Here is a 24495-nt window from a genome sequence, read left to right as displayed (position 1 = left end):
TCTCTATTTACTTTCATAAAGTCATAACAACTCTGATATCCCCTATTGTGTCTCCCTTACTGTTAATGATAACTTATTCAGGTCTAGGCTTTGCCCATGCCTACTATAATATCTTCTGCCAACCTTTCTAAGAACTTTCTATGATCATGACAATTAAGCTTTGGCCCTGACTCTCCACTTTACACTCTCCTAAAGTCAATTTAAATACTTCCCTTTGAGTAAAATACTGCTAGTTCATACCTGGCCATGGAAGAGACAACTATCATGTATATTTTTTGATGCTTATATTTATTTATCCCAAAACTCTAACCTCAAACCCTAACTTCTCTGTCCAAATTATCCAATGGTCAAGCTCACTTAAAGCCTGGAGCCTTCCAAATTCCTTATTCTCATTCAGCAAATTCTTGTGCCTCCTGAAAAATAGTGACTTTGCAGATACTTATCCTGCCCCTTTTGGTCTATCAACTGGCATAATACCAGTTATGACTTGGTCCGTTTTACTCTTTGACCAATCTGAGGAGTCATCAAAGCCTCAGTGCTCCTTCAGGGACAATCACCACCCAAATTCCGTAATTTAACTCTCTCATGATACTGTAGCTTCAGTCAAACTAATTAATTATTAGACAGGTCATCCACATCCAATCAAAACCTTCATAGCCATACTTTAAATATTTTAGATACCAAACAACAGTACTATTACCTCTCACCTACTTTATGGTATTTATTAGATCCTAACATCACTGATCCCCACAGACCCTGATGCCAAATCTAGATCTTCATCTCTAAGCAAGTAAATGCCACGTCTCCAACACTAGCCTGTAACAGATGCCTCTTCAGGAATGGGCCTTCTTGCCAATATGGGGACAATACTACCAACCTTAGTCAGCTTAATGTATTCTCCAGCTCTACAACAGTCTCTGAAGACCTCGTTTAACTCCACACAATATATCTGTCATCCTGAAATAACTAAAAAAGTCCTCCAATTTCTGGCTGACTCCTGTAACAGTTGATTTCTCTTTTGAATCTGGAACTAACTATATACACTTCTTAGAGTATAGTTTCAAATAAACAACTCTCCTAAGAACCATGTTTCTTTGTGATAGGAGGCCAATCTACCTGGAGAAATAAGTGATACTTCGTGTTGGAGTCATGAGGACTCTAGTTCCAACTCTGGAATTTGAAAATATACCATAAGACAATTTTGAAAGATTATTACAAAACTGCCCCTAACTTTGGCCATTACAGTGAAGAATCCAGAGGCACAGCAAAGTAGCTTGAATTTACTGAACCACGTGTTTTGAAAACCTTAGATTTCCTATTGGCAAGAAAAAGGGTATGTTTTTATTAACATTTCCTGTCACAATGCAGAGAAGATTAAGGAATCCATATCCAAACTAAAAGAAAAGGCAACTTGGGTTTTGAAGGTGGACTTAGGAGGGTAAGTTCTCATATCTCAGACTTGGGAAATCTTGGGTCATGGCTCTGTAGTGTCTTCTAGCCTCTTAAATCATAAGAGTCTAGCTGCTGTATCATCAAATGGTTCAGTAATATATTATACAAAAGGAAAATAAACTATTTCTAATTTTCACCTAAGCTAGTTACCAAAACTTCTAGCTGGACCAACTATGAGGAACAGCTGTTGATTATTATCTCTATAGTGAAAGGAAACTAAGAATAAATTACACAGTGATGACCTTTCCTGTATCCTTAGGGATAAGAGAGGAGCAAATGGAAGATTGTTACGGGAAAAACCTAGCTGGTCTTAGAGCATGCATACATTGTTTTACCCATTGTGTGACCCAGAGCTCGCCAATATCAAATACAGCATTTTGAGCAAATCAGTGGCATCTTGGGGATATACATTTGCCATATTCCATGGGAATGTACTATTAGGGGCTTTGATGTTTTAAAATGTTTGGATTCTAGATAAAAGCATTTCAGATATTCATGGGGTTCAATAATAGGCTTATCACTGGCATAGTATTTACGTTAACATGTCAGAGCTGAGCAATAGGGCACATTCTAGACAATACGTCAGTGGAGATTTCTTGGAGTAACTGATTTGAGGTGCTTACTTTGACTTGTTTTTTCCCTCCAGGGCATAAGACATAGGGTACATCTTCCAAATGTACTTGGACTGGACTTTGTGTTTAAACGCCTGTGGAAGGGTATGCTGCTGTGGGCACCAGGTGCTCAGAGCTCTCCATGGACTCAGTGTGAAGGGTTTGGAGTACACTGCATAGGCCTTTGGGTACACAAACTCCCCTCTTATTGTGCATCAGTCACAGTTATCCTTAAGTTGTAGGTCACTTTCATTTTCCTTCAAAAGAGTCTATCATTCAAATATGCCCTACAGGGCTTCCCTGGTGGCGCAGTGGTTGAGAATCCGCCTGCCGATGTAGGGGACACAGGTTCGTGCTCCGGTCTGGGAAGATCCCACGTGCCACGGAGCGGCTGGGCCCGTGAGCCGTGGCCGCTGGGCCTGCGCTGCGCAACGGGAGAGGCCACAACAGTGAGAGGCCCGTGTACCACCAAAAAAAAAAAAAAAAAAAAAAAATTATGCCCTACAAATCTGTAACATCTCTCTAGCCATTTTCACATTCTATATGAACAGACATTCAACTTCATTTACATAGATTTTCCTATGGTATGTGCCTTACCCAATATAACATAGATCAGGGTGGGGGCATTGTATAAATAAATATATTCTGAGTTTTAGAAACTTTCATCACACCCAAATGTTAAAGCAACTGATACAGGCATTATTTATTTATTTATCATTTAGGCGGCACTGGGCCTTAGTTGTGGCATGCGGGACCTTTTTGTGGCATGCATGTGGGATCTAGTTCCCTGACCAGGGATTGAACCCTGGCCCCCTGCATTGGGAGCATGGAGTCTTACCCACTGGACCACCGGGGAAGTCCCAATAAAGGCATTATGAATCAGCTTTTTCTAAAGAACTATTTTTCCCCAAGTTAGACAGGCCTACTTGAAATGAAGCAAGAGAACTGAAAGTCAAAATGGGAAACAATAGAGCAAAATGGAAAGAATTATGGAATAAAGATTTAGACTAGGGTTTCTCAATTTTTTAAAGTTATCACCTCCTAAAAAGAATCACTGTGATAAATTAATTTTATATCAAGTCAAATCAGTTAATTAAATATGATTTAAATTAGACAATTTCTACCTAACAAGAGAAATTAAATACTAAGGAATAAGATTCTGTCGGGCAAGGTGGAACTTTGAAGGAACACAAACCATTGTTATATCTAAGTTTTTTCAATACCCAAGAGCCAATTTTTGTCTCTCTGGGGGCAACTCTCAACACCCAAGTTGACAGTATATGATTTAGACAGATCTCAACTGAAATACTAATTCTGCCACTGCTGTGTGACCTTTGGGAGTTATTTAACTGTTCCAATGCTCAGTTTGTCCATCTCTAAAACGGGGACCTTAAAGAGTGCCTTCTCCTAGGATCGCTAAAACGTTCAAATGTAGTGCCGCATGTAATTTCTTAGCAGTAATTGGACTACAAGAAAGAACCAATTAATGGGTAATTTTGCTGCCACCGTTGTTATCATTTTTATGGGCAAAGTTTTAAGCTTGTTATCAGTTTTATGGGGAAGTTTAGATGGGAGAAAATGACTCAGGGAAGCAATTGAGTAAAAAGACCATACAAACATATAGAAGAGTCTTCAATTTGGAGTGATAAAATACCTGAATTAAACCACCACCGAGCTCACTTTAAACCTGAGAGCATCTCTGTGGAAAGGTTGCTGTGTAGCCAAAGTGGCAAATCAGAATCTGCGTATAAACAGAATGTTCAGAATGTTAAGACAGTGGAATAAAGCATAAAGCTTTCTGTTGCTCCACTGCAGGAAGAGGGGGGACAGCCATGGCCGGACAACTACTAGTATCCAGGAGACACAGCTATAACATTCACCTATAAACTAGGAAACAGCACCAAAATTCTTCAGAGGAAGAACAATTCTAGACCCTCTTAGCTATTACCCACACAAAATGCATTAAGAGAAGTTCTTTGTAAACTCTCCTCCTTCCATGTGGAGGGAAAAGTAATTCTTCTCAATTTCTAATTTAAAATGGAAAAGTACTCACCAAAGGAAACATCACCGAAATGCAGAGCAGGAACATTAAAATGGAAGGTAGGTCCAATGACACAGCCTCTGGAAGTAGGAATACAAGTTAAGGGATTGGAAAGAGAATCCAGTGAATTCAAGGTAACAATCAAGAAGTGGGTAGAGGTAAGTACCGAGAACCATAATTTAGCATTAAATCAATTACAGCATCATCTAGGACTTAAGGAAACTGAGATGATGGTCTATCCCAATGGTTCTTAAAATTCCTTTTCCACTCTCAAACTTTTGGGTTTTAGCAACGATGCTATGGTTAACTTACCACCATATTGCTATCAATGATGAGGCAGGGCAGACACATCACTAAACTAATGGCACAAAATGTTAATGTGGATGAGACACATATCATGAAAATTTATTAACTCAGGCAAGAAAAAAATTATAGGTCTAATCATATAATAGACATCAAAGACTATCAATGATACCAGTATTCCTTAGCCCACACTTTTATAAAACTGTTTTAATCCAGTTCCCACCACCAACTAGCTGTGATCTTGGCCAATCATTTTTCCTCTGTAGGCCTCAGTTTCTTTTCCTAACGTACAAAAGAGAAGACTGGAACAGGTGGCCTTTAAGGACTCTTTAACTGTTGTTATTCTGTTTCCCTCTCATACAAGGCTCATGATCTTGGAGTGACACTCTAGCTTAAAATAAACAATAGAGAGCTTCTACAGCTTCTAACTGACTTCAGGTACGGTAGATAGCATAATGGTCCCCAAAGATGTCGATGTGCTAATCCCCACAATCTGTGAATATATTAGGTTACATAGCAAAGGGTAATTAAGGTGGCAGAAGAAATTAAGTTTGCTAATTAACTGATCTTAAGATAAGGGGATTAGCCTCAATTATCCAGGTGGGCTCAATGTAATCACAAAGGTCTTTAAAATTAGAACACAGGGGTAGAAGAGGAGGTAGGAGTGAGGCAATGTGAGAAGGACTCAACCAGCCTTTGCTGGCTTTGAAGATAGAGGAGGCAGACCATGAGCCAAAGACCATGGGCAGCTTCAAGAAGCTGAACAAGGTTAGGAGACGAATTCTCCCCTAGCGCTTCCAGAAAGAAACACAGCCCTGGCCAACACCTTGATTTTAGCGCAGTAAGGCCTGTGTTGGACTTTAGATCTATAGAACTGTAAAATAATAAATCTGTATTGTTTTAAGCTACTATGTTTGTGGTAATTTATTACAACAGCAATAGAAAACCAATATATCAGCTATTTGTTTATTCTTGTCTTTCTCCATGGTCCATGTCCCTAAAATCTCTAGACCAAAGGTAAGAACTGAAATAATTCCCCATCTATGTGCCAAGCTTTTAAAAGTTACAGACACACAAATACCAGAAACCCCACTAAGTATGAGTCTCCAGTTCACCCAGATCCTGATGTTGGTGATGTAGGTGTGTCACTCCATGCTGCATGCACTTGGTGCCCTAGTGATCCTTCCGGCTGCTAGAGATCTGATTATCATGTGGTGAGAGCCTGTTGAAAGCCAGGGAGGAGAGATGACAACAAAGACTCAATGCAGCAAGTTTCAATTCTAAAAGCCTTTCCCAGGACCATCTATTCTATTTCATGCTAATGATCCAAACTGGTTTTCAAAAGGAGCAGCTGGTACTTAGCAAGGAATTAGGATCCAGCTGAGATTAGTCAAAGGAGCCTACAGATTAGATACTTGACTTGTAAAAGGAGTTTTGGCAGGGCCAAAGTAACAAATAGATCAAAAGTGTCTGAAATGCACAAAAGCCTAAAGAAACAAGAAAGATCACAAAACTGCACAAAGCAGTCATTTAATCAGTGTAGAAGTAGGAAAAAACCAGAGTTAAATCACATTTGTTCAAAGGCACGTGTAACTAGGGGAACTGCAGCTGAATACCAACTGGACTTAGATATTGTCACATTCATTCAAACAGGGATCCTGAACATCAGGACAGTCTCTGCCAAGATGGTGCCCTCCATCAATGCAATGGTCTGTTAAAATTAGAATTTTAAAGACTAGGAGAGTGATTGAATTATGATGTTATGTGAAACGGGTTGAATGCGAAAGATGCTACAGTTAAACTGTATAAAGTCACATATGTAAAAATAGGAGGGAACAAAACTGTTCATGGGTAATTTAAAAAATCACATTAACTTTACAGTGCTGTTTATCCAACCACTTAAAATACTGTGTCACGCATCTGGAGAAATCAATAGAAACAGCAACTGTTCTGATCTTTCAAGGCATACTAGCCAAAATTATGTGGTACTAAGGAAAGAAGATTACCCAACAATAAAAGAATAAGAAAAAAAATTACAGAATCCACAATATTAACTTTATAGAGACTTCTCGGACCATAAGGCCAAAGAAAGAGTTCCTGGCAAAGTCGTAAGTAAAATCAGTATTACTGTGTGGAGCTGGAAATAAATAATAAATTATACATGTATTTCACCCTTTATCATTAGACATTTATTTGTGACACTAGATATTTGCCAAGTTTTCAAAATTATTGTTTGTGGTTTTCAGTGCTAGAACACTTTGGACAAATGCAATTTAGACAAGAATATTTCTCTTAGCAATTGGTGATTAGTTTTAGGATGAACATAAGCATTCTTTCCACAGTCAGACTTTCCTTTCCTTTGAAAGAAACAAGGAATGAACATCCAAAATAAGAAAGTGGCATGGGAGTGGTATGAATGGTAAGGTGCAGAGGATAAAACAAGAGACTTGACCTCCACAGAGCACCTGGAGTATTAACTAGTCCAAGTTTACTTGTAAGTTCCTAGGAGATTCCTAAACCCTATTATTCACAGTGGAAAAACCAAGTAGACCCTAACCTATTCAGACATTGCTAGTGACATGCATTACTAGTTTGGGATCTTTAGGAGAAGAAATCAGAGGTTTAAAAAATTCACCCATGAAATGAATGAATTACAGGTTCCCGGAAATTAAAAAAAATAACAGCCTCATTGAAATATAATTCACATGCTATACAATTCACCCATTTAAAGTGTATAAGTCAATGGTTTTTTTGTGTAGTATTCACATATATGTGCAACCACAACCTGGGTTAACTTTAGAACATTCCCGTCAACTCAGAAAGAAACCCCATACGCTTTAACTATCACCCTCTATCTCCCACCTCCACCTCTGGCCCTAAGCAACCACTAATCTACTTCCTATCCATACACAGATTTACTCTCTCTGGACATTGCACAAAAATGGAATCATACAATATATGGTCTTTTGTGACTGGCTTCTTTCACTTGTCATAGCATTTCCAAGGTTCATTCAATGTACCATGTTGTAGCATGTACATCCTTTCTTTCTTTTTTCATTCCTTTTTATGGTCTTAATAACATTCCATTGTGTGTATAGACCACATTTTGTTTATCCATTCATCAGTTGGTAGACACTTGGATTTTTTGGCTATTATGAATAATGCTGTAATAAACATTCATGTACAAGTTTTTGTATGGATTTATATTTTCATTTTTCTTGGATATGTATCTAGGAATGGAATTGCTGGGCCATATGGTAACTCAACGTTTACTTGAGAAAACCTGTCAGACTGTTTTCCAAAGTGGCTGTATATTTTACATTTCCATCATCAGTGTATGAAGGTTCTGATTTCTCTACATTATCTGCAACACTTATTTTCCATTTTTTAAATTATAGCCATCCACGTGGGTGTGAAATTGTATCTCATTATGGTTTCGATTTGCATCTCCCTGATGATTAATGACGTTGAGAGTCTTTTCATCTGTTATTAATCATTTGTATATCTTCTTTAGAGAAAATGTCTGCTCAGATGGCTTGTCCAATTTTTGATAGGTTGTCTTTTTATTACTGAGTGTAAATGTTCTCTATGTATCTTAGATATAAGTCCCTTTTTAGAGATATGATTTACAAATACTTTCTCCCATATTGGGGTTTGTTGTTTCACTTTCTTAATAGTATCCCTTAAGGCACAAAATTTTAAAATTTTGATGCAGTCTAATTTATTTATTTTTTCTTTGATTGCTCATACTTAGGTGTCATGCATATTTGCACTTATGTTTTATTTAAACAGCTGTATAGTTTTAGTTGTTACATTTGGGTCTTTGGCTCATATTATGTTAATTTTGTATATGGTCTGAGGTTTGGGGGGGGGTCCAACTTTATCCTTTTGCATGTGGATATCCAGTTGTTCCAGCAACACTGGTTGAAAAAACTACCCTTTTTCCCATTGAATTGTCTTGATACTCTTGATAAAAATAAATTGACCATAACTGTGTAAATTTATTTTTGGACTCTCAATTCTATGCCATTGATCTATATGTCTATCTTTATGCCAGTACAACACATTCTTGATAACTGTAGCAAAACTATAGTAAGTTTTGAACTGGGAAGTGTAAGTCCTCCAAATTTGTTCTTATTTTTAAAAATTGTTTTGGCTATTCTGGGTTTCTTGCATTTCCATATAAAGTTTAGTATCAGCTCGTCAAATACCGCAGAAAGGGCATCTGAAATTCTGACAGAATCATGTTGAATCTATACATCATTTTGGGAAATATTGCCATCTAATATTAAGTCTTCCAATCCATGAAAACAGATGTCTTTTCACTTATTTAGGTCTTCCTTTAAATTCTTTTCAATGATGTTCTGTAGTTTTCAATGTACAAGTCTTATACTTTTTTTGTTAAATTTATTCCCAACTTCATCATTTTTTTGAACCTATTGTAAATGGAATTTTCTTAATTTCATTTTTGAATTTTCATTGCTGCTGTCTAGAAATACAATTGATTTTTGTACACTGATTCTATATCCTGCAATTTTTCTGAACTCATTCGTTAGCTCTATAGTTTTTTGGTGGATTCCTTAGGAGATTCTATATATAATATCATGTCATCTGCAAAGAGAGATAGTTTTACTTCTTCCTTTCCAACCTGAATGCCTTTTATTTCTCTTTCTTGCCTAAGTGCCTTGAATAGAACCTCCAGTACAATGTTGAGCAGAAACAACTTTCAGTTTTATTAATTTTCTCTATTGTTTTTCTTTAGTTCATTAATTTCCACTCTAATCTTTGTTATTTCCTTTCTTGTGCTTGCTTTGGATTTAGTTAGCTCTTCTTTTTCAAGTTTCTTAAGGCAGCAATTTAGGTTATTGATCTGAAATCTTTCTTCTTTTTAAATATACGCACTTACAGCTATCAGTTTCCCTCTAAGTGCTACTTTTACCACATCTCATAAGTTTTGGTATATTGTGTCTTGTTTTCATTTATCTCAAAGTATTTTAAAATTTCTGTTGTAATTTCTTCTTTAACCTATTGGTAATTTAGGAGTGTTTTTTAATTTCCACATATTTGTAAATTCTCCAGATTTCCTTCTAGTTTTGATTTTTCATTCATTTCTTTCTAGTTGAAGAACACACTGTGATTCAAATTATTTAAAACTTATTGAGACTTGTTTTATGGCTTAACACATGGTGTATTCTGGAAAATGTTCCAAGTGCACTTATTGGGTTCTACAGGTATCTGTTAGGTCCAGTTGGCTTATGGTATTGTTCAGCTCTTCTATTTCCTTTATGATGTTCTGCCTAGTTGTTTTATCCATTATTGAAAGTAGGGTAGCGACATCTCCAACTACTACTGTTCAATTACCTATTTCTCGCTTCAGTTCTGTCAGCTTTTGCTTCATGTATTTTGGGGCTCTTCTGTTAAGTGCATTGATGTTTATAATTGTTATATCTTCTTGATGGACTATTATTGTAAAATGTTCTTCTTTGCCTTTGTAACAATTTTTGTTCTAAAGTTTATTTAGATATTGGTATAGCCACTCCAGCTTTCTTTTGGTTAGTGTTTGCAGGGTATCTTTTTCCATCCGTTTAAAAAGTCTGAACCTATTCATACTTTCAGATCTAAAGTGCGTCTCTTGTAGACAGCATATAGTTGGATCATATTTTGTATGTATGATTTTAAAGTCTATTCTGCTAATCTCTGCCTTTTAATTTAAGTGTTAAATACATTTACAGTTAATATAACTAATGATGAGTTAGGATTCCTTCTTCCTTTTCTCTATCTGTTTTCTACATGTCTTTTTTTCTTTTTTTTTTTTTTTTTTTTTGCAGTACGTGGGCCTCTCACTGCCATGGCCTCTCCCGTTGCAGAGCACAGGCTCCGGACGCGCAGGCTCAGCGGCCATGGCTCACGGGCCCAGCCGCTCCGCGGCATGTGGGATCTTCACAAACCAGGGCATGAACCCGTGTCCCCTGCATCGGCAGACGGACTCAACCACTGTGCCACCAGGGAAGCCCTCTACATGTCTTAATGTTTTCTCAGTTCCTCTATTCTTTCACTATTGCCTTCCTTTGAATTAAATGGATATTTTCTAGTATAGCCTTTTAATTCCCTTGTCATCTCTTTTACTATATTTTTAGTTAGTTTAGGAAATAATTTAGGAAATGGGCAATCACATCCTGAATTTAGATAAATAATTCAGAGTCACAGGGTAAGAAAATAGGATTCATGCAACAGGAATGTTTACCAAACCCAAATTCACCAGTTACTGCACCTAATATACAACCTTGCAGGTAGGAGGTGCTCATTAAGAGTTTATTAAACAAATATCCAAAATACATGTTTTTTTTCTAAATAGAGTAGCAATGCGTGCATGTTGATAGTTAGATACAATATTAATTATTAGGCTAAATTTAAAATGTGGAATGACTGGATGAAATTGGGATGGGCTTTTTTATCCAACTTGAAGGACAGTTAGCCTGTCTCAGCCAGCAGTTTGATTTTTCTTTGTGTGCATGAAAAGTAAAATCATGGTCCTTTACCATCCTATTCTTTCTTGCCTATAGATAGGACTATTTTCCTTTTATCTTAAATGTTTGTAAGAGCAGAGTTTTAAGATTCTTATCTTTCCCACTTTTGTATGGAGGCCTGTCTATGATGCTGGATGTTGCGGAGGGTACTCATGATTCTGAACAATATTTCCTGGTGCCAAGAAGTCAGAAAGCCTTGATTCAGTTGGGGGCTTTCAAGACCTGATCTTCTGGAACTTAACAAGGGGGCTAAGGAGCCAGATGATCTCTGAATGATAGACACGGTTGCACTTGCAAGTTCTTCCTGCTTCTCCAGGTAACTACCTCCACTGTTTGTCATGAGATGTGAATTGTTATGGAGGTGGGAGGTGGGTTAAAGTTTATATAATGTGAAAAAGTACTCCTGTTCTTCTCATATTCTGCACATCCCTGAAGGAGGTAAACCTTGGGCCAGGATAAGCATGATACATCTTCTTAAGAGTCAATGTTATTCAAATATCTGGAAAGCTACTCCAATTTTTTTCTTTTAGCACAAACACAGATGCATTATGGAAAAGAATGTAATGCATTGTGAATGTTTCAGATAAGTCTTGAGATCTTTTTAAAGAGTTTATGACTGTGGTAGGCTGTCTTAGCCATGCCACAGAACACCTGAGGCATATGCACTCACTCTCCTTACTTGTTAGGGGTTGTATTCATTTGCTAGGACTGTCATAAAGTATTAGAGACTCGGTGCCTTAAACAACAGGAATTTATTTCCTCACAGTTCTGTAGGCTGGAAATCGAAGATCAATGTGTTGGCAGGGTTGGCTTCTTCTGAGGAACTCCCTCCTTAGCCTGTAGATGGGTACCTTCTCCCCATGTCTTCCCACAGGCTTTTCCTCTTTGTGTATCTGTCCTAATGTCCTCTTCTTACCAGGACACCATTCTTATTAGATTAGGGCCCACCCATATGACCTCATTTTATCTAATTACTTCTTTAAAAGTCTTATCTCCAAATGCAGTCACATTCTGAAGCACTGAGTGTTAGGACTTCAACATATGAATTTTGGGAGGATGTAATTCACCCTAGATCAGAGATACTTAGATGGAAGAAATGAGAAGAAATGGTAGTCGCCTTGGAGTCAATCTTAAGATTCTAAATTTCCAGTAGATATCACAAGATCATTAAGTTTTCCCAGGACCCTTCAGGCCTAGGAAATATGTCTGCCTCTTTTCTATGTTATCTCCAGGCCACAAGGGAGACCTCAGGTGTAGATGGAGTGAGGTCCTGCTAAGCTACTGAACCATAATAAGAGAGACTACCATGGTAATTAACAACCTGTTGCTGTGAGAATCTAAATAGAATCTGCAATCTATTCTGAAGATATGATCTTTTTAAGCACCAGGAACTAAAGTTATAGATCTTCCCAATGGGCTGGTCACAGAGAACTTTTTACAACCTGAGGACAAACAAAGCAGCTAGAGAAGCCATCGAAAGACGTCTAGCACAAAAGCTGCAAGTGTCTAGCCTTGACTGACTGACACTGTAAGTAGACTTTTATAATTCCTGGAGGCATTAAAGGTTAAGAGCACTTAAAGAATTTCCTTAAAATAAAAACAAGAGATGCAGGTTTAGAGAAACTGTGATAACAGAGCTTAATTATAGGAGATGATTTTATCCAGGTGTTAATAACCTACTTCCCCTAAACATACTAAAACAGAGAGTAAGTAGAAACTAATATAGTGTTTAAGTTCTTATTTTATAAGGTTAGAGCTTACAGAAAAACTAGATTCCAAAATACCATCTGCATCCATACTACAGTAATAAGTTAAACATGTTCACTAGAGAAACACTGGTGGAAATTTAAAACACCCCAGTATGTTGATGTGCTCATATCAACAAAGACAGTTATGGACATTCAAGACATGATCTAGTTTTGGTTTTTTAAAGTAAGTTTATGAAAGGATTTTATTTTTACATTTTACTTCTGTGCCTGGATTTTTAAAAGTAAACAGTAGGGAATCAAATTGTTGCTACTTTCAGACAGGTAGCAATATTGTTAACAAAAAATAAATAAATATTTTGGTAACCTAGTAATTCTCCATTAATGTGTAAAGTGCTCTAGTTTTGAAGTTTAAGAAAGCATTAGGTAAAAACTTCAGTTTCCACATTACCTGTAGAAGTAACTTACATAATGGTCAATTTCACAGGCTCTGGTGATCCATTAACATTGACCAGGAACTCTTCTTCAAAGTGTCCCAGGATGGAAGAACTGAAGGAGATCTGGACAGCCTGGACTCCACTTGGTTTGATGATGCCTTCCTTGGGACTGAAAACAAAGCAGGTCCCCACAGCCGAAGTTGGAGGGATCATGTTGAAGAGGGCATCAATGCTGCCTTTGTTGGATAGTACTGCCTATATCAAAAAGACAAGAATGAAAAGGTCGGCAATGGGCCTCTGATTTATTTTCATATAAACACCAACACAGAAAAAGCTGCAGGAAGTAGAACCAGAGAAAAACTCCAGGGGAAAAATAAGCAGTCTTCTATCTTGAATGTTTGAAGACAGGAATCCCAAGCCAGAAAGTAATTTTGTGTTTTTATCTCCTCTTTAAAATAGAGTTAGTCATATGCATTATATTCATGCTATAAAGATTGATCATAATCACATCTATTGAAGAAGAACCTTAAAAGACCTTTTTTTAAAATTCTAACTCTGAAGTAACCAAGGGAAGGTAGGTCTTTCTCTTGCACACATGAGAAGGCTGGGATTAAGTGGCATGCTGAAAAATAAAAAGCAAGTTAGAATAGAGGATCAAGAACTACCTAAGCCTATGTTTATAATGTAGCTTGAAGAATGTAGAACAAGCTATTATTGTGGATTCCAGATTGCAAGGATTCTCTTTGTTGTACCATTAGATTTCATCCTATTGTGATATTTTCATCTCAAACTGTAACGGATGGATAACTGTTCTGGGATGCTTATGTAAGCCACTGTTTTACTACAGGAAAGCTTTTTGTTCATTTGTCTGGTTTTTGTTTTTGTTTTTTTGGCTGCACAGTGCTGTGTCAGGCATCGTAATCCCCTGACCAGGGATGGAACCTGTCCCCCCAACAGTGGAAGCATGGAGTCTTAACCACTGGACCGCCAGGGAAGTCCCATACAGAAAAGTTTTATTCCTATATACTAATGCTCTGGAACCAAGTCATTGCCCATATTTGATTGCACAAGCTCATACCTGGCTCTCAGAGGCCTCCACAGCTGGCTCCATCTACCATTCCCACTGTCACTTGCCACAAGTCCATCCGTGAACTTGTACTAGAGCCACACAGTCCTATTCCTCGCCTTCTAGAACACAATCTCTATTCCTTGCCAATGCTTACACCTGAATGGGTGAACAGTCACTCTCTCTACTTAGAAAGTGCCTTCAGCCTACATCAAGGCACTGGAGGAAAAAAAGAGGAGATGATGAAGAAAGATTCAGAAAAGTATGGGGGGCATGGCAGGAACCAAGAAAGCCAAGAGAGAACTTCCAAAAGGGGTTGAATGGGGATAGAGGTTAAGGAGAATAAGCTTCGAGAAAATTCTATAGATTTTTTATTTTTAATTAGAGGCCATCCCTGCCCTTGAAGAAGAAAGTAATTTCAGAAGAGTGTGATTGTAGAATCCAGAGTACAAATGTTTAGGGAGTGAGTAGGTGCAGAGGAAATAGTGGTTGACTATTCTAGATTCCTGTTTTGAGAAGATTAGTGGTAAAAAAGAGAAAATGGGGGTGGCAAAGCTGCAGGAAGGTATGGTAGGTGAGACCTAGTCTATTTATACTATTAAATGAGATAATGCACACTTAAGGCGCAGCCTAGATGTTTGTTTTTGTTATAAGAAAAGGGGACTAGGTAACCAAGGTAATAGGGTCTGGGTGGATGTAGGGGGTCCACTAGATCAGGGTGCCTCCTCAGGAGCAGAGAAGAAGGAATCAAGAGCATAAGTAGCGTACAGTCAGGGGCTCTTGCAAAGGAAGACAACCACTCCTGCCAAGAGAAGATGGATGATGTACCAAAAGAGGTATATAACTAAGTGTTACTTGCTATGTTGTTCATCTTTTTATATTTATTTCCCATCTCCCTCATCCTATGTTCCCTGGTCATAGGACTTATGCTTCATCCTTTATTCCTTTTAAAAAGACCATGTAGAAAAGTGATTATGACCAAGGTCTCAGAAGCCAAATGCCTGGGTTCAAATCCCAGCTTTTCCACTGAGTTGACTAGCTGTGTGACCTTGCAGAACCTGCTTGGCTTCTCTGTGCCCATTTCCCCATCTGTAAAATGTAAGTATTACTGAAAAACCAGGGAACCCGGGTAGCAGCCATAGTTGCCGCCTGGCGCCAAGCACCACAGTGCATCTTGTTCGCCGTGTAGCTGACAGGGTCTTGGTGCTCTGGCTGGGTGTCAGGCCTGTGCCTCTAAGATGGGCTAGCCGAGTTCAGGACACTGGTCCACCAGACACCTCCCGGCTCCACATAATATCAAACAGCAAAAGCTCTTCCAGAGATCTCCATCTCAATGCTAAGACCCAGCTCCACTCAACGACCAGAAAGCTACAGTGCTGGAAAACCTATGCCAAACAAGTAGCAAGGCAGGAACACAACCCCACCCATTAGCAGAGAGGCTGCCTAAAATCATAATAAGGGCACAGACACCCCGAAACAAACCACTGGACATGGTCCTGCCCACCAAAAAGACAAGCTCCAGACTCATTAACCAGAATGCAGCACCAGTCGCCTCCACCAGGAAGCCTACATGACCCACTGAACCAACGTTAGCCACTGGGGGCAAACACGAAAAACAACAGAAACTACGAACCTGCAGCCTGCAAAAAGGAGACGCCAAACACAGTAAGTTAAGCAAAATGAGAAGACAGAGAAACACACTGCAGATGAAGGAGCAAGGTAAAAACCCACGAGACCAAACAAATGAAGAGGAAATAGGCAGTCTACCAGAAAAAGGATTCAGAGTAATGATAGGAAAGATGATCCAAAATCTTGGAAATAGAATGGAGGAAATACAAGAAACGTTTAACAAGGACCTAGAAGAACTAAAGAGCAAACAAACAATGATGAACAACACAATAAATGAAATAAAAAATTCTCTAGAAGGAATCAATAGCAGAATAACTGAGTCAGAAGAACAGATAAGTGACCTGGAAGATAAAATAGTGGAAATAACTACCACAGAGCAGAGCAAAGAAAAAAGGATGAAAAGAATTGAAGACAGTCTCAGAGACCTCTGGGACAACATTAAATGCACCAACATTCGAATTATAGGGGTCCCAGAAGAAGAAGAGTAAAAGAAAGGGACTGAGAAAACATTTGCAAAGATTATAATTGAAAACCTCCTTGATATGGAAAAGGAACTAGTCATTCAAGACCAGGAAGCACAGAGAGTTCCATACAGGATGAATCCAAGGAGAAACACACCAAGACACATATTAATCAAACTATCAAAAATTAAATACAAAGAAAAAATATTAAAAGCAGCAAGGGAAAAACAACAAATAATATACAAGGGAATCCCCATAAGGTTAACAGCTGATCTTTCAGCAGAAACTCTGCAAGCCAGAAGGGAGTGGCAAGACATATTTAAAGTGATGAAAGGGAAAAACCTACAACCAAGATTACTCTACCCAGCAAAGATCTCATGCAGATTTGACAGAGAAATTAAAACCTTTACAGACAAGCAAAAGCTAAGAGAATTCAGCACCACCAAACCAGCTTTACAACACATGCTAAAGGAACTTCTCTAGGCAGGAAACACAAGAGAAGGAAAACACCCACAATAACAAACCCAAAACAATTAAGAAAATGGTAATAGGAACATACATATCAATAACTACCTTAAATGTAAAAGGATTAAATGCTCCAACCAAAAGACATACTGGCTGAATGGATACAAAAACAAGACCCGTATACATGCTGTCTACAAGAGACCCACTTCAGATCTACGGACACAAACAGACTGAAAGTGAGGGATGGAAAAAGATATTCTATGGAAATGGAAATCAAAAGAAAGCTGGAGTAGCAATTCTCATATCAGACAAAATAGACTTTAAAATAAAGGCTATTACAAGAGACAAAGAAGGACACTACAGAATGTTCAAAGGATCAATCCAAGAAGATATAACAATTGTAAATATTTATGCACCCAACATAGAAGCACCTCAATACATAAGGCAAATGCTAACAACCATAAAAGGGGAAATCAACAGTAACACAATCATAGTAGGGGACTTTAATACCCCACTTTCAACAATGGACAGATCATCCAAATTGAAAATAAATAAGGAAACACAAGCTTTAAATGATACATTATACAAGATGGATTTACTTGATATTTATAGGACATTCCATCCAAAAACAACAGAATACACATTTTTCTCAAGTGCTCATGGAACATTCTCCAGGATAGATCATATCTTGGTTCACAAATCAAGGCTTGGTAAATTTAAGAAAACTGAAATCATATCAAGTATCATTTCTGACCACAATGCTATGAGACTAGATACCAATTACAGGAAAAAATCTGTAAAAAATACAAACACATGGAGGCTAAAAAATACACTACTAAATAACCAAGAGATCACTGAAGAAATCAAAGAGGAAATCAAAAAATACCTAGGAAGAAATGACAATAAAAACACGATGACCCAAGATCTATGGCATGCAGCAAAAGCAGTTCTAAAAGGGAAGTCTATAGCAATACAATCCTACCTCAAGAAACAAGCAACATCTCAAATAAACAACCTAACCTTACACCTAAAGCAATTAGAGAAAGAAGAACAAAAAAACTCCAAAGTTAGCAGAAGGAAAGAAATCATAAAGATCAGATAAGAAATAAATGAAAAAGAAATGAAGGAAATAATAGCAAAGATCAATAAAACTAAAAGCTGGTTCTTTGAGAAGATAAACAAAATTGATAAACCTTCACCAGACTCATCAAGAAAAAAAGGGAAAAGACTCAAATCAACAGAATTAGAAATGAAAAAGGAGAAGCAACAACTGACACTGCAGTAATACAAAGGATCATGAGAGGTTACTACAAGCAACTATATGCCAATAAAATGGACAAACTTGGAAGAAATGGACAAATTCTTAGATAAGCACAACCTTCCGAGACTGAACCAGGAAGATGTAGAAAATATAAACAGACCAAACACAAGCACTGAAATTGAGACTGTGATTAAAAATCTTCCAACAAACAAAAGCCCAGGACCAGATGGCTTCACAGGCGAATTCTAGCAAACGTTTATAGAAGAGTTAACATGTATCCATCTCAACTTCTTCCAAAATATAGCAAGGGGAAGAACACTCCCAAACTCATTCTACGATGCCACCATCACTCTGATAACAAAACCAGATAAAGATGTCACAAAGAAAGAAAACTACAGGCCAATATCACTGAATGAACACAGATGCAAGAATCCTAAACAAACTACTAGCAAACGGAATCCAGCAGCACATTAAAAGGATCATACACCATGATCAACTGGAGTTTATCCCAGGATGCAATGATTCTTCAATATATGGAAATCAATCAATGTGATACACCATATTAACAAACTAAAGGATAAAAACTGTATGATCATCTCAATAGATGCAGAAAAAGCTTTCGACAAAATTCAACACTGATTTAAGATAAAAACCCTCCACAAAGTAGGCATAGAGGGAACTTACCTCAACATAATAAAGGCCATATATGACAAACACACAGCCAACACAGCTCTCAGTGGTGAAAAACTGAAACCATTTCCACTAAGATCAGGAACAAGACAAGGTTGCCCACTCTCACCACTATTATTCAACATACTTTTGGAAGTTTTAGCCACATCAATCAGAGAAGAAAAAGAAATAAAAGCAATCCAAATTGGAAAACAAGAAGTAAAGCTGTTACTGTTTGCAGATGACATGATACTATACATAGAGAATCCTAAAGATGCTACCAGAAAACTACTGGAGCTAATCAATGAATTTGGTAAAGTAGCAGGATACAAAATTAATGCACAGAAATCTCTTGCATTCCTATACACCAATGATGAAAAATCTGAAAGAAAAACTATGGAAACACTCGCATTTACCACTGCAACAAAAAGAATAAAATACCTAGGAATAAACCTACCTAAGGAGACAAAAGACCTTTATGCAGAAGACTATAAGACACTGATGAAAGAAATTAAAGATGATAGAAACAGATGGAGAGATACACCATGTTCTTGGATTGGAAGAATCAACACTGAAAATGACTATACTACCCAAAGCCATCTACAGATTCAATGCAATCCCTATCAAACTACCAATGGCATTTTTCACAGAACTAGAACAAAAAATTTCACAATTTGTATGGAAACACAAATGACCCTGAATAGCCAAAGCAATCTTCAGAAAGAAAAACGGAGTTGGAGGAATCAGGTTCCCTGACTTCAGACTATACTACAAAGCTACAGTAATCAAGACAGTATGGTACAGGCACAAATACAGAAATATAGATCAATGGAACAGGATAGATAGCCCAGAGATAAACCCACACACATATGGTCACCTTATCTTTGATAAAGGAGGCAAGAATATACAATGGAGAAAAGACAGCCTCTTCAATAAGTGCTGCTGGGAAAACTGGACAGCTACACGTAAAAGAATGAAATTAGAACACTCCCTAACACCATACACAAAAATAAACTCAAAATGGATGAAAGACCTAAATGTAAGGCGAGACACTATAAAACTCTTAGAGGAAAACTTCGGCAGAACACTCTATGACAAAAATCACAGCAAGATCCTTTTTGATCCAACTCCTAGAGGAATGGAAATAAAAACAAAAAGAAACAAATGGGGCCTAATGAAACTTAAAAGCTTTTGCACAGCAAAGGAAGCCATAAACAAGACGAAAAGACAACCCTCAGAATGGGAAAAAATATTTGCAAATGAAGCAACTGGCAAAGGATTAATCTCCAAAATTTACAGTCAGCTCATGCAGCTCAATATCAAAAAAACAAACAACCCAATCCAAAAATGGGCAGAAGACCTAAATAGACATTTCTCCAAAGAAGATATACAGATTGTCAACAAATACATGAAAGGATGCTCAACATCACTAATCATCAGAGAAATGCAAATCAAAACTACAATGAGGTATCACCTCACACCAGTCAGACTGGCCATCATCAAAAAATCTACAAACAATAAAGGCTGTAGAGGGTATGCAGTAAGGGAACCCTCTTGCACTGTTGGTGGTAATGTAAATTGATACGGCCACTATGGAGAACAGTATGGAGGTTCCTTAAAAAACTAAAAATAGAATGTTCAGAAGTAAGTCAGAAAGAGAAAAACAAATACTGTATGCTAACACATATATGTAGAATTAAAAAAAAAAAGTTCTTAAGAACCTAGGGGCAGGACAGCAATTAAAGACACAGATGTAGAGAATGGACTTGAGGACACAGGGACGGGGAAGGGTAAGCTGGGACGAAGTGAGAGAGTGGCATGGACATATATACACTACTAAATGTAAAATAGATAGCTAGTGGGAACGGCCGCATAGCACAGGGAGATCAGCTCGGTGCTTTGTGACCATCTAGAGGGGTGGGATAGGGAGAGTGGGAGGGAGACACAAGAGGGAGGAGATATGGGGATATATGTATATGTACAGCTGATTCACTTTGTTATGAAGCAGAAACTAACACACCATTGTAAAGCAATTATACTGCAATAAAGATGTTTTAAAAAAATGTAAGTATTACTAACTTCTCAGATTGCTGTGAAAATGACATTTATTAAATTGCACAACTTTTAGAATAGTACATGGCAAAGAGTGCTCATAAAAGACAGTGATTGCTATTTATGTCCCCAGTGTTAAGCAGAATGGGTTTAAGATTCACCTGTTTTCAAGAAGCAACTGATATGCACTAGTGATAACTTGAAGGTAACTCAAAGGTGTTAATGGTAACTTGAAGGACACTTGTTCTTCTCTCTGAGCTGGTGCACGTATTGCCTTTTTTCTTGTTTTACCCAGATCCTCTATAAGGTGCCAGTTCCTCTATTTTCGAGAACATGCATTTCATTCTTCTCCTCCTGACAAAGCAGCAACTACTTATGTATACGGAATCCAGCAAATTGTTTGACAATACAATTCTGACACCTTGTGATTACTAATAATGCCCTTACCCTTGCAGTCCAACTCCTTGGAGAGGGGAAAATTTATAGTAGAACTTCACCTCTCATTTGTTTTCCTTCTAATTACACTGGGGAATAGCATATACTCTTGAGGGTTAGTCTTCATGTATCTGCTAAGCTCAGCAATGACTAACAGCAATAGCTAGTTACTCAAATTTGTTTCAAGTAGGTAATGTAATAAATTGAAAGAGAGGCAATAAGGCATCAGCATTAAATTCGCAGAGAGTGCAAAATATTCCCATAAGAGGCACCTTACCATGTCCTTCTCTGCCACTGCACAGGTCTCAAAACTGTCCAGTCTGATGCAGCACCTCATTTAACACTTACTTAGCTGGCTGTGGTTTGCTTTACTGTTCAATTATGGGAGGGTGGTAAGTGATGGTCTCAAGCACACTTCTGTTAAAATTTGTAAGAAATTATTATTACATTCAGAGAAACCCTATCCATTTTGTAACAGGGAAGAGCAAAATCTGACTCCATGTTGGATCCGTTTCTTTTATTTAACCTTTGCTTTTCATTGCTTTTGTTATTATAATCATACATAATGGCTTACCTCAGGGCACCCTGCCCCTCTGCCTGAATGTTAAACTAAAATGCCTTTGTTCAGCTCAAAGGGAGACAATCTGACCCTGCCCACCTGTGAATGGCTGAAGAAGAGAGGAAATTAACACATCCCCTCCCCAATGCTGGCCAAGCTCCGAGATATTTTGCAAAACTAATGGCCTTTTTACTTTACTTCCTCACCTCCTCCCCTTCTCTGCTCTGTAAAAGAAACCAGCATCCAGACCCCAATAAGATGTTTTTTGCAGACACTAGTCTGCCATCTTCTCAGTCTATCAGCTTTCTGAATAAAGTCACTATTCCTTGCCTCAACACCTTGTCTCCCAATTTATTGCATTGTTGTGTAGCCAGCAGAGTGAGCTTGGACTCGATAACAATTCTGCATCGGAACTAAAGGTTCTTTTCCAATGTGGCATCCATAAGACACAGTCTGTAAGGTGTGAGGGAAATTTGCACTGGATAAAGTACAGGCAGAATATCAATTTAATAAGAACAATTTAATTTAATAAGAACTCTTATACCTTTTTTTCCCCTCCCTAAGTGACCATTTTTTCAGAATGCAATACAGGACACTGCAACATAGTAGCTGTGCCACTTTTCACTTTTAGTCGTGAGTGATTACTTAATTTAAGTTATGCTCTTACACATATTCCATCTCATCTTATGTATATTCCATGACATTAACATCTCTATTTAACTTTCAAATCATCCCATTTGGCCCATCGTTAAGTCTAATGAATGTGAGGACAAATGACACTGCAGGAAACTCTCAACATCAACTGGGCACTTACCTCCCATGCTTAGGCTGAGCTGAATTGGTTGTAGACCAGATTTGCCCATAATGAGAGCCCAAGGGATTGAAAAGCCAGCAAAGGGCTTTCTCTTCCCACAAAATGTAGGGCCCTAGTACCCTGGGGCTCACTAACATTTACAGGCTGTGTGACCTTGCCAAGTTACTTAACAAATGTGGCAGAGTCAGGTTGGCCATTCACTGAACCCATATCCTCTTCCTCCTGTGCCTAGAGCTAGACTACATTTCCCAGCCACCCTTGCAGTTATAACCCTAATAGGATATGAACAAAAGCGATACATGCCACCTCCATTACTACCTCCTACAAAAACCTCTCATGTGCATCCCTCCATGCCTTTCTCCTACTGCCAGTGTGATACATGTGAGACTACAACCTTGCAACTCAGATGTTAGGGGTGGGAGAGCCATGAGACAGAATGAGGCTGAGTTCTTGATCCTCTGGCAGGAGGAGAGCCATCTGCTGATGACCAAGCTTGTCTGGGACTTTATGTTAGGAACAAAATAGATATATTACTGTATTTGTTTGTCACAGTATGTAGCATTTTCTTAACTAGTAAAACTTCTCTAAGCCCCAGCTTCCTCAGCTATAAAATGGGGATAGTCATTGTGCCTTCTTCATAGGGTTTTGTTGTTTTTTGTGGTTTTTTTTGCGGTACGCGGGCCTCTCACTGCTGTGGCCTCTTCCATCGCGGAGCACAGGCTCCGGACGCGCAGGCTCAGCAGTCATGGCTCACAGGCCCAGCCACTCCGCGGCATGTGGGATCCTCCCGGACAGGGCACGAACTCACGTTCCCTGCATCAGCAGGCAGACTCCCAACCACTGCGCCACCAGAGAAGCCCACTTCATAGGGTTTTTGTGAGGACCAAGTGAACTAATGCATATGTGCTCAACATATATGAAAGGTTAGGATGTTGACTGAATTAACCACTATGTGCCTCATCTTTCCCATGTGTAAAAACAGGTACAGTAAAACCCACCGCTCATGGTTCTGTAAGAGTTAGAAATCACACACACATACATAGGCATGTACACATAATAAGGCATGGAACTTGACACCTATTTGTCACTCATTAAATAAATGCTTTTATTGTTACCTCTAAAGAAATATAAACACTTACAATTTAGGAATCTTTCTACAATAAACTTTCAATGGTTACAGTTTGATATAGTGTAAACAAGTGTCCTGGATATGAATTTAGTGATGAAGTAACACTGAAGTAACTTTGATCCTCATGAACCCATGGGTACATCATGTAAAAAATCATTTTCTATTTAATTGGAAAGACAAAGCGGGGAGATCTCTTCCAGAAATCAGGACGATTGGTTTTTAAATCAGAGAAAATTAATTAAAATTTTAAATTAGAGAAACTTCTGAAGTGTGAAAACAGCTATCCTCATTAGGACATTCTGGAAAATGTAAAAGGTTGTCTATCCTCTGATCTGTAGGATTTATGCTGTCAGGGAAGAAGCATTAAACAGATGGGGAGATATATTTATGGTGTCCCCCTTTGCAATTTACAAAATGATGATGATAAAACCAATTAAGTTATGACTTTGATGCTTTTTGTAAAGCTAGAGAGGCTGAAAAGGATGGAAAAAGTTGCTTCCCTCAACAAGGCTGGGAGGGAGGAGGAGGAGTTCGATCATTTGGGGTCTGAATAGGTATGAGTAATGGAAAAAATGTGATGTCACAAATTTTCTATCAATAAAAACACACACATAAAACAGAAAAAGCCAAGTACTTTTCAGTCTCAATGAACAATTCTAGTGCTTACCTCATAACAATGTACAGATCCAACAAAGACTTTTCCAATATCCAGCAACTCAAAGTTGAAATGAATCTTTGGTCCCATTCCTTCCCCTTTGATTCGGAGGGGCAGACGGATCTCTCGGCCTGTAAAAACAATTCAGACTTTATTACCCAGTGAGGCTTTATTACCCCAGATTACCCACAACCTCTCATTAATGTAAGCAGTCAAGACTATT

The 24495-nt window shown here is 38.1% G+C and overlaps 1 protein-coding gene across 1 annotated transcript in view; it reads right to left on the bottom strand.

The window, feature by feature from the left end:
- HYDIN (HYDIN axonemal central pair apparatus protein) overlaps nt 1-24495 on the bottom strand; it is a 431864-nt gene that overhangs the window by 229407 nt on the left and 177962 nt on the right. The window contains exons 12-14 of the mRNA XM_059043993.2: nt 24285-24403; nt 13109-13332; nt 4117-4184 (exon numbers count right to left, since the gene is read on the bottom strand). Coding sequence (XP_058899976.1) covers nt 4117-4184; nt 13109-13332; nt 24285-24403 — 411 coding nt within the window. The remainder of the gene's footprint in view (nt 1-4116; nt 4185-13108; nt 13333-24284; nt 24404-24495) is intronic.

The sequence above is a fragment of the Kogia breviceps genome, chromosome 18 (genome assembly GCF_026419965.1).
Source record: "Kogia breviceps isolate mKogBre1 chromosome 18, mKogBre1 haplotype 1, whole genome shotgun sequence".
NCBI lineage: Eukaryota > Metazoa > Chordata > Mammalia > Artiodactyla > Physeteridae > Kogia > Kogia breviceps.
Note: the sequence above shows the minus strand (reverse complement) of the source record. Positions and strands in the feature narration are given on the sequence as shown.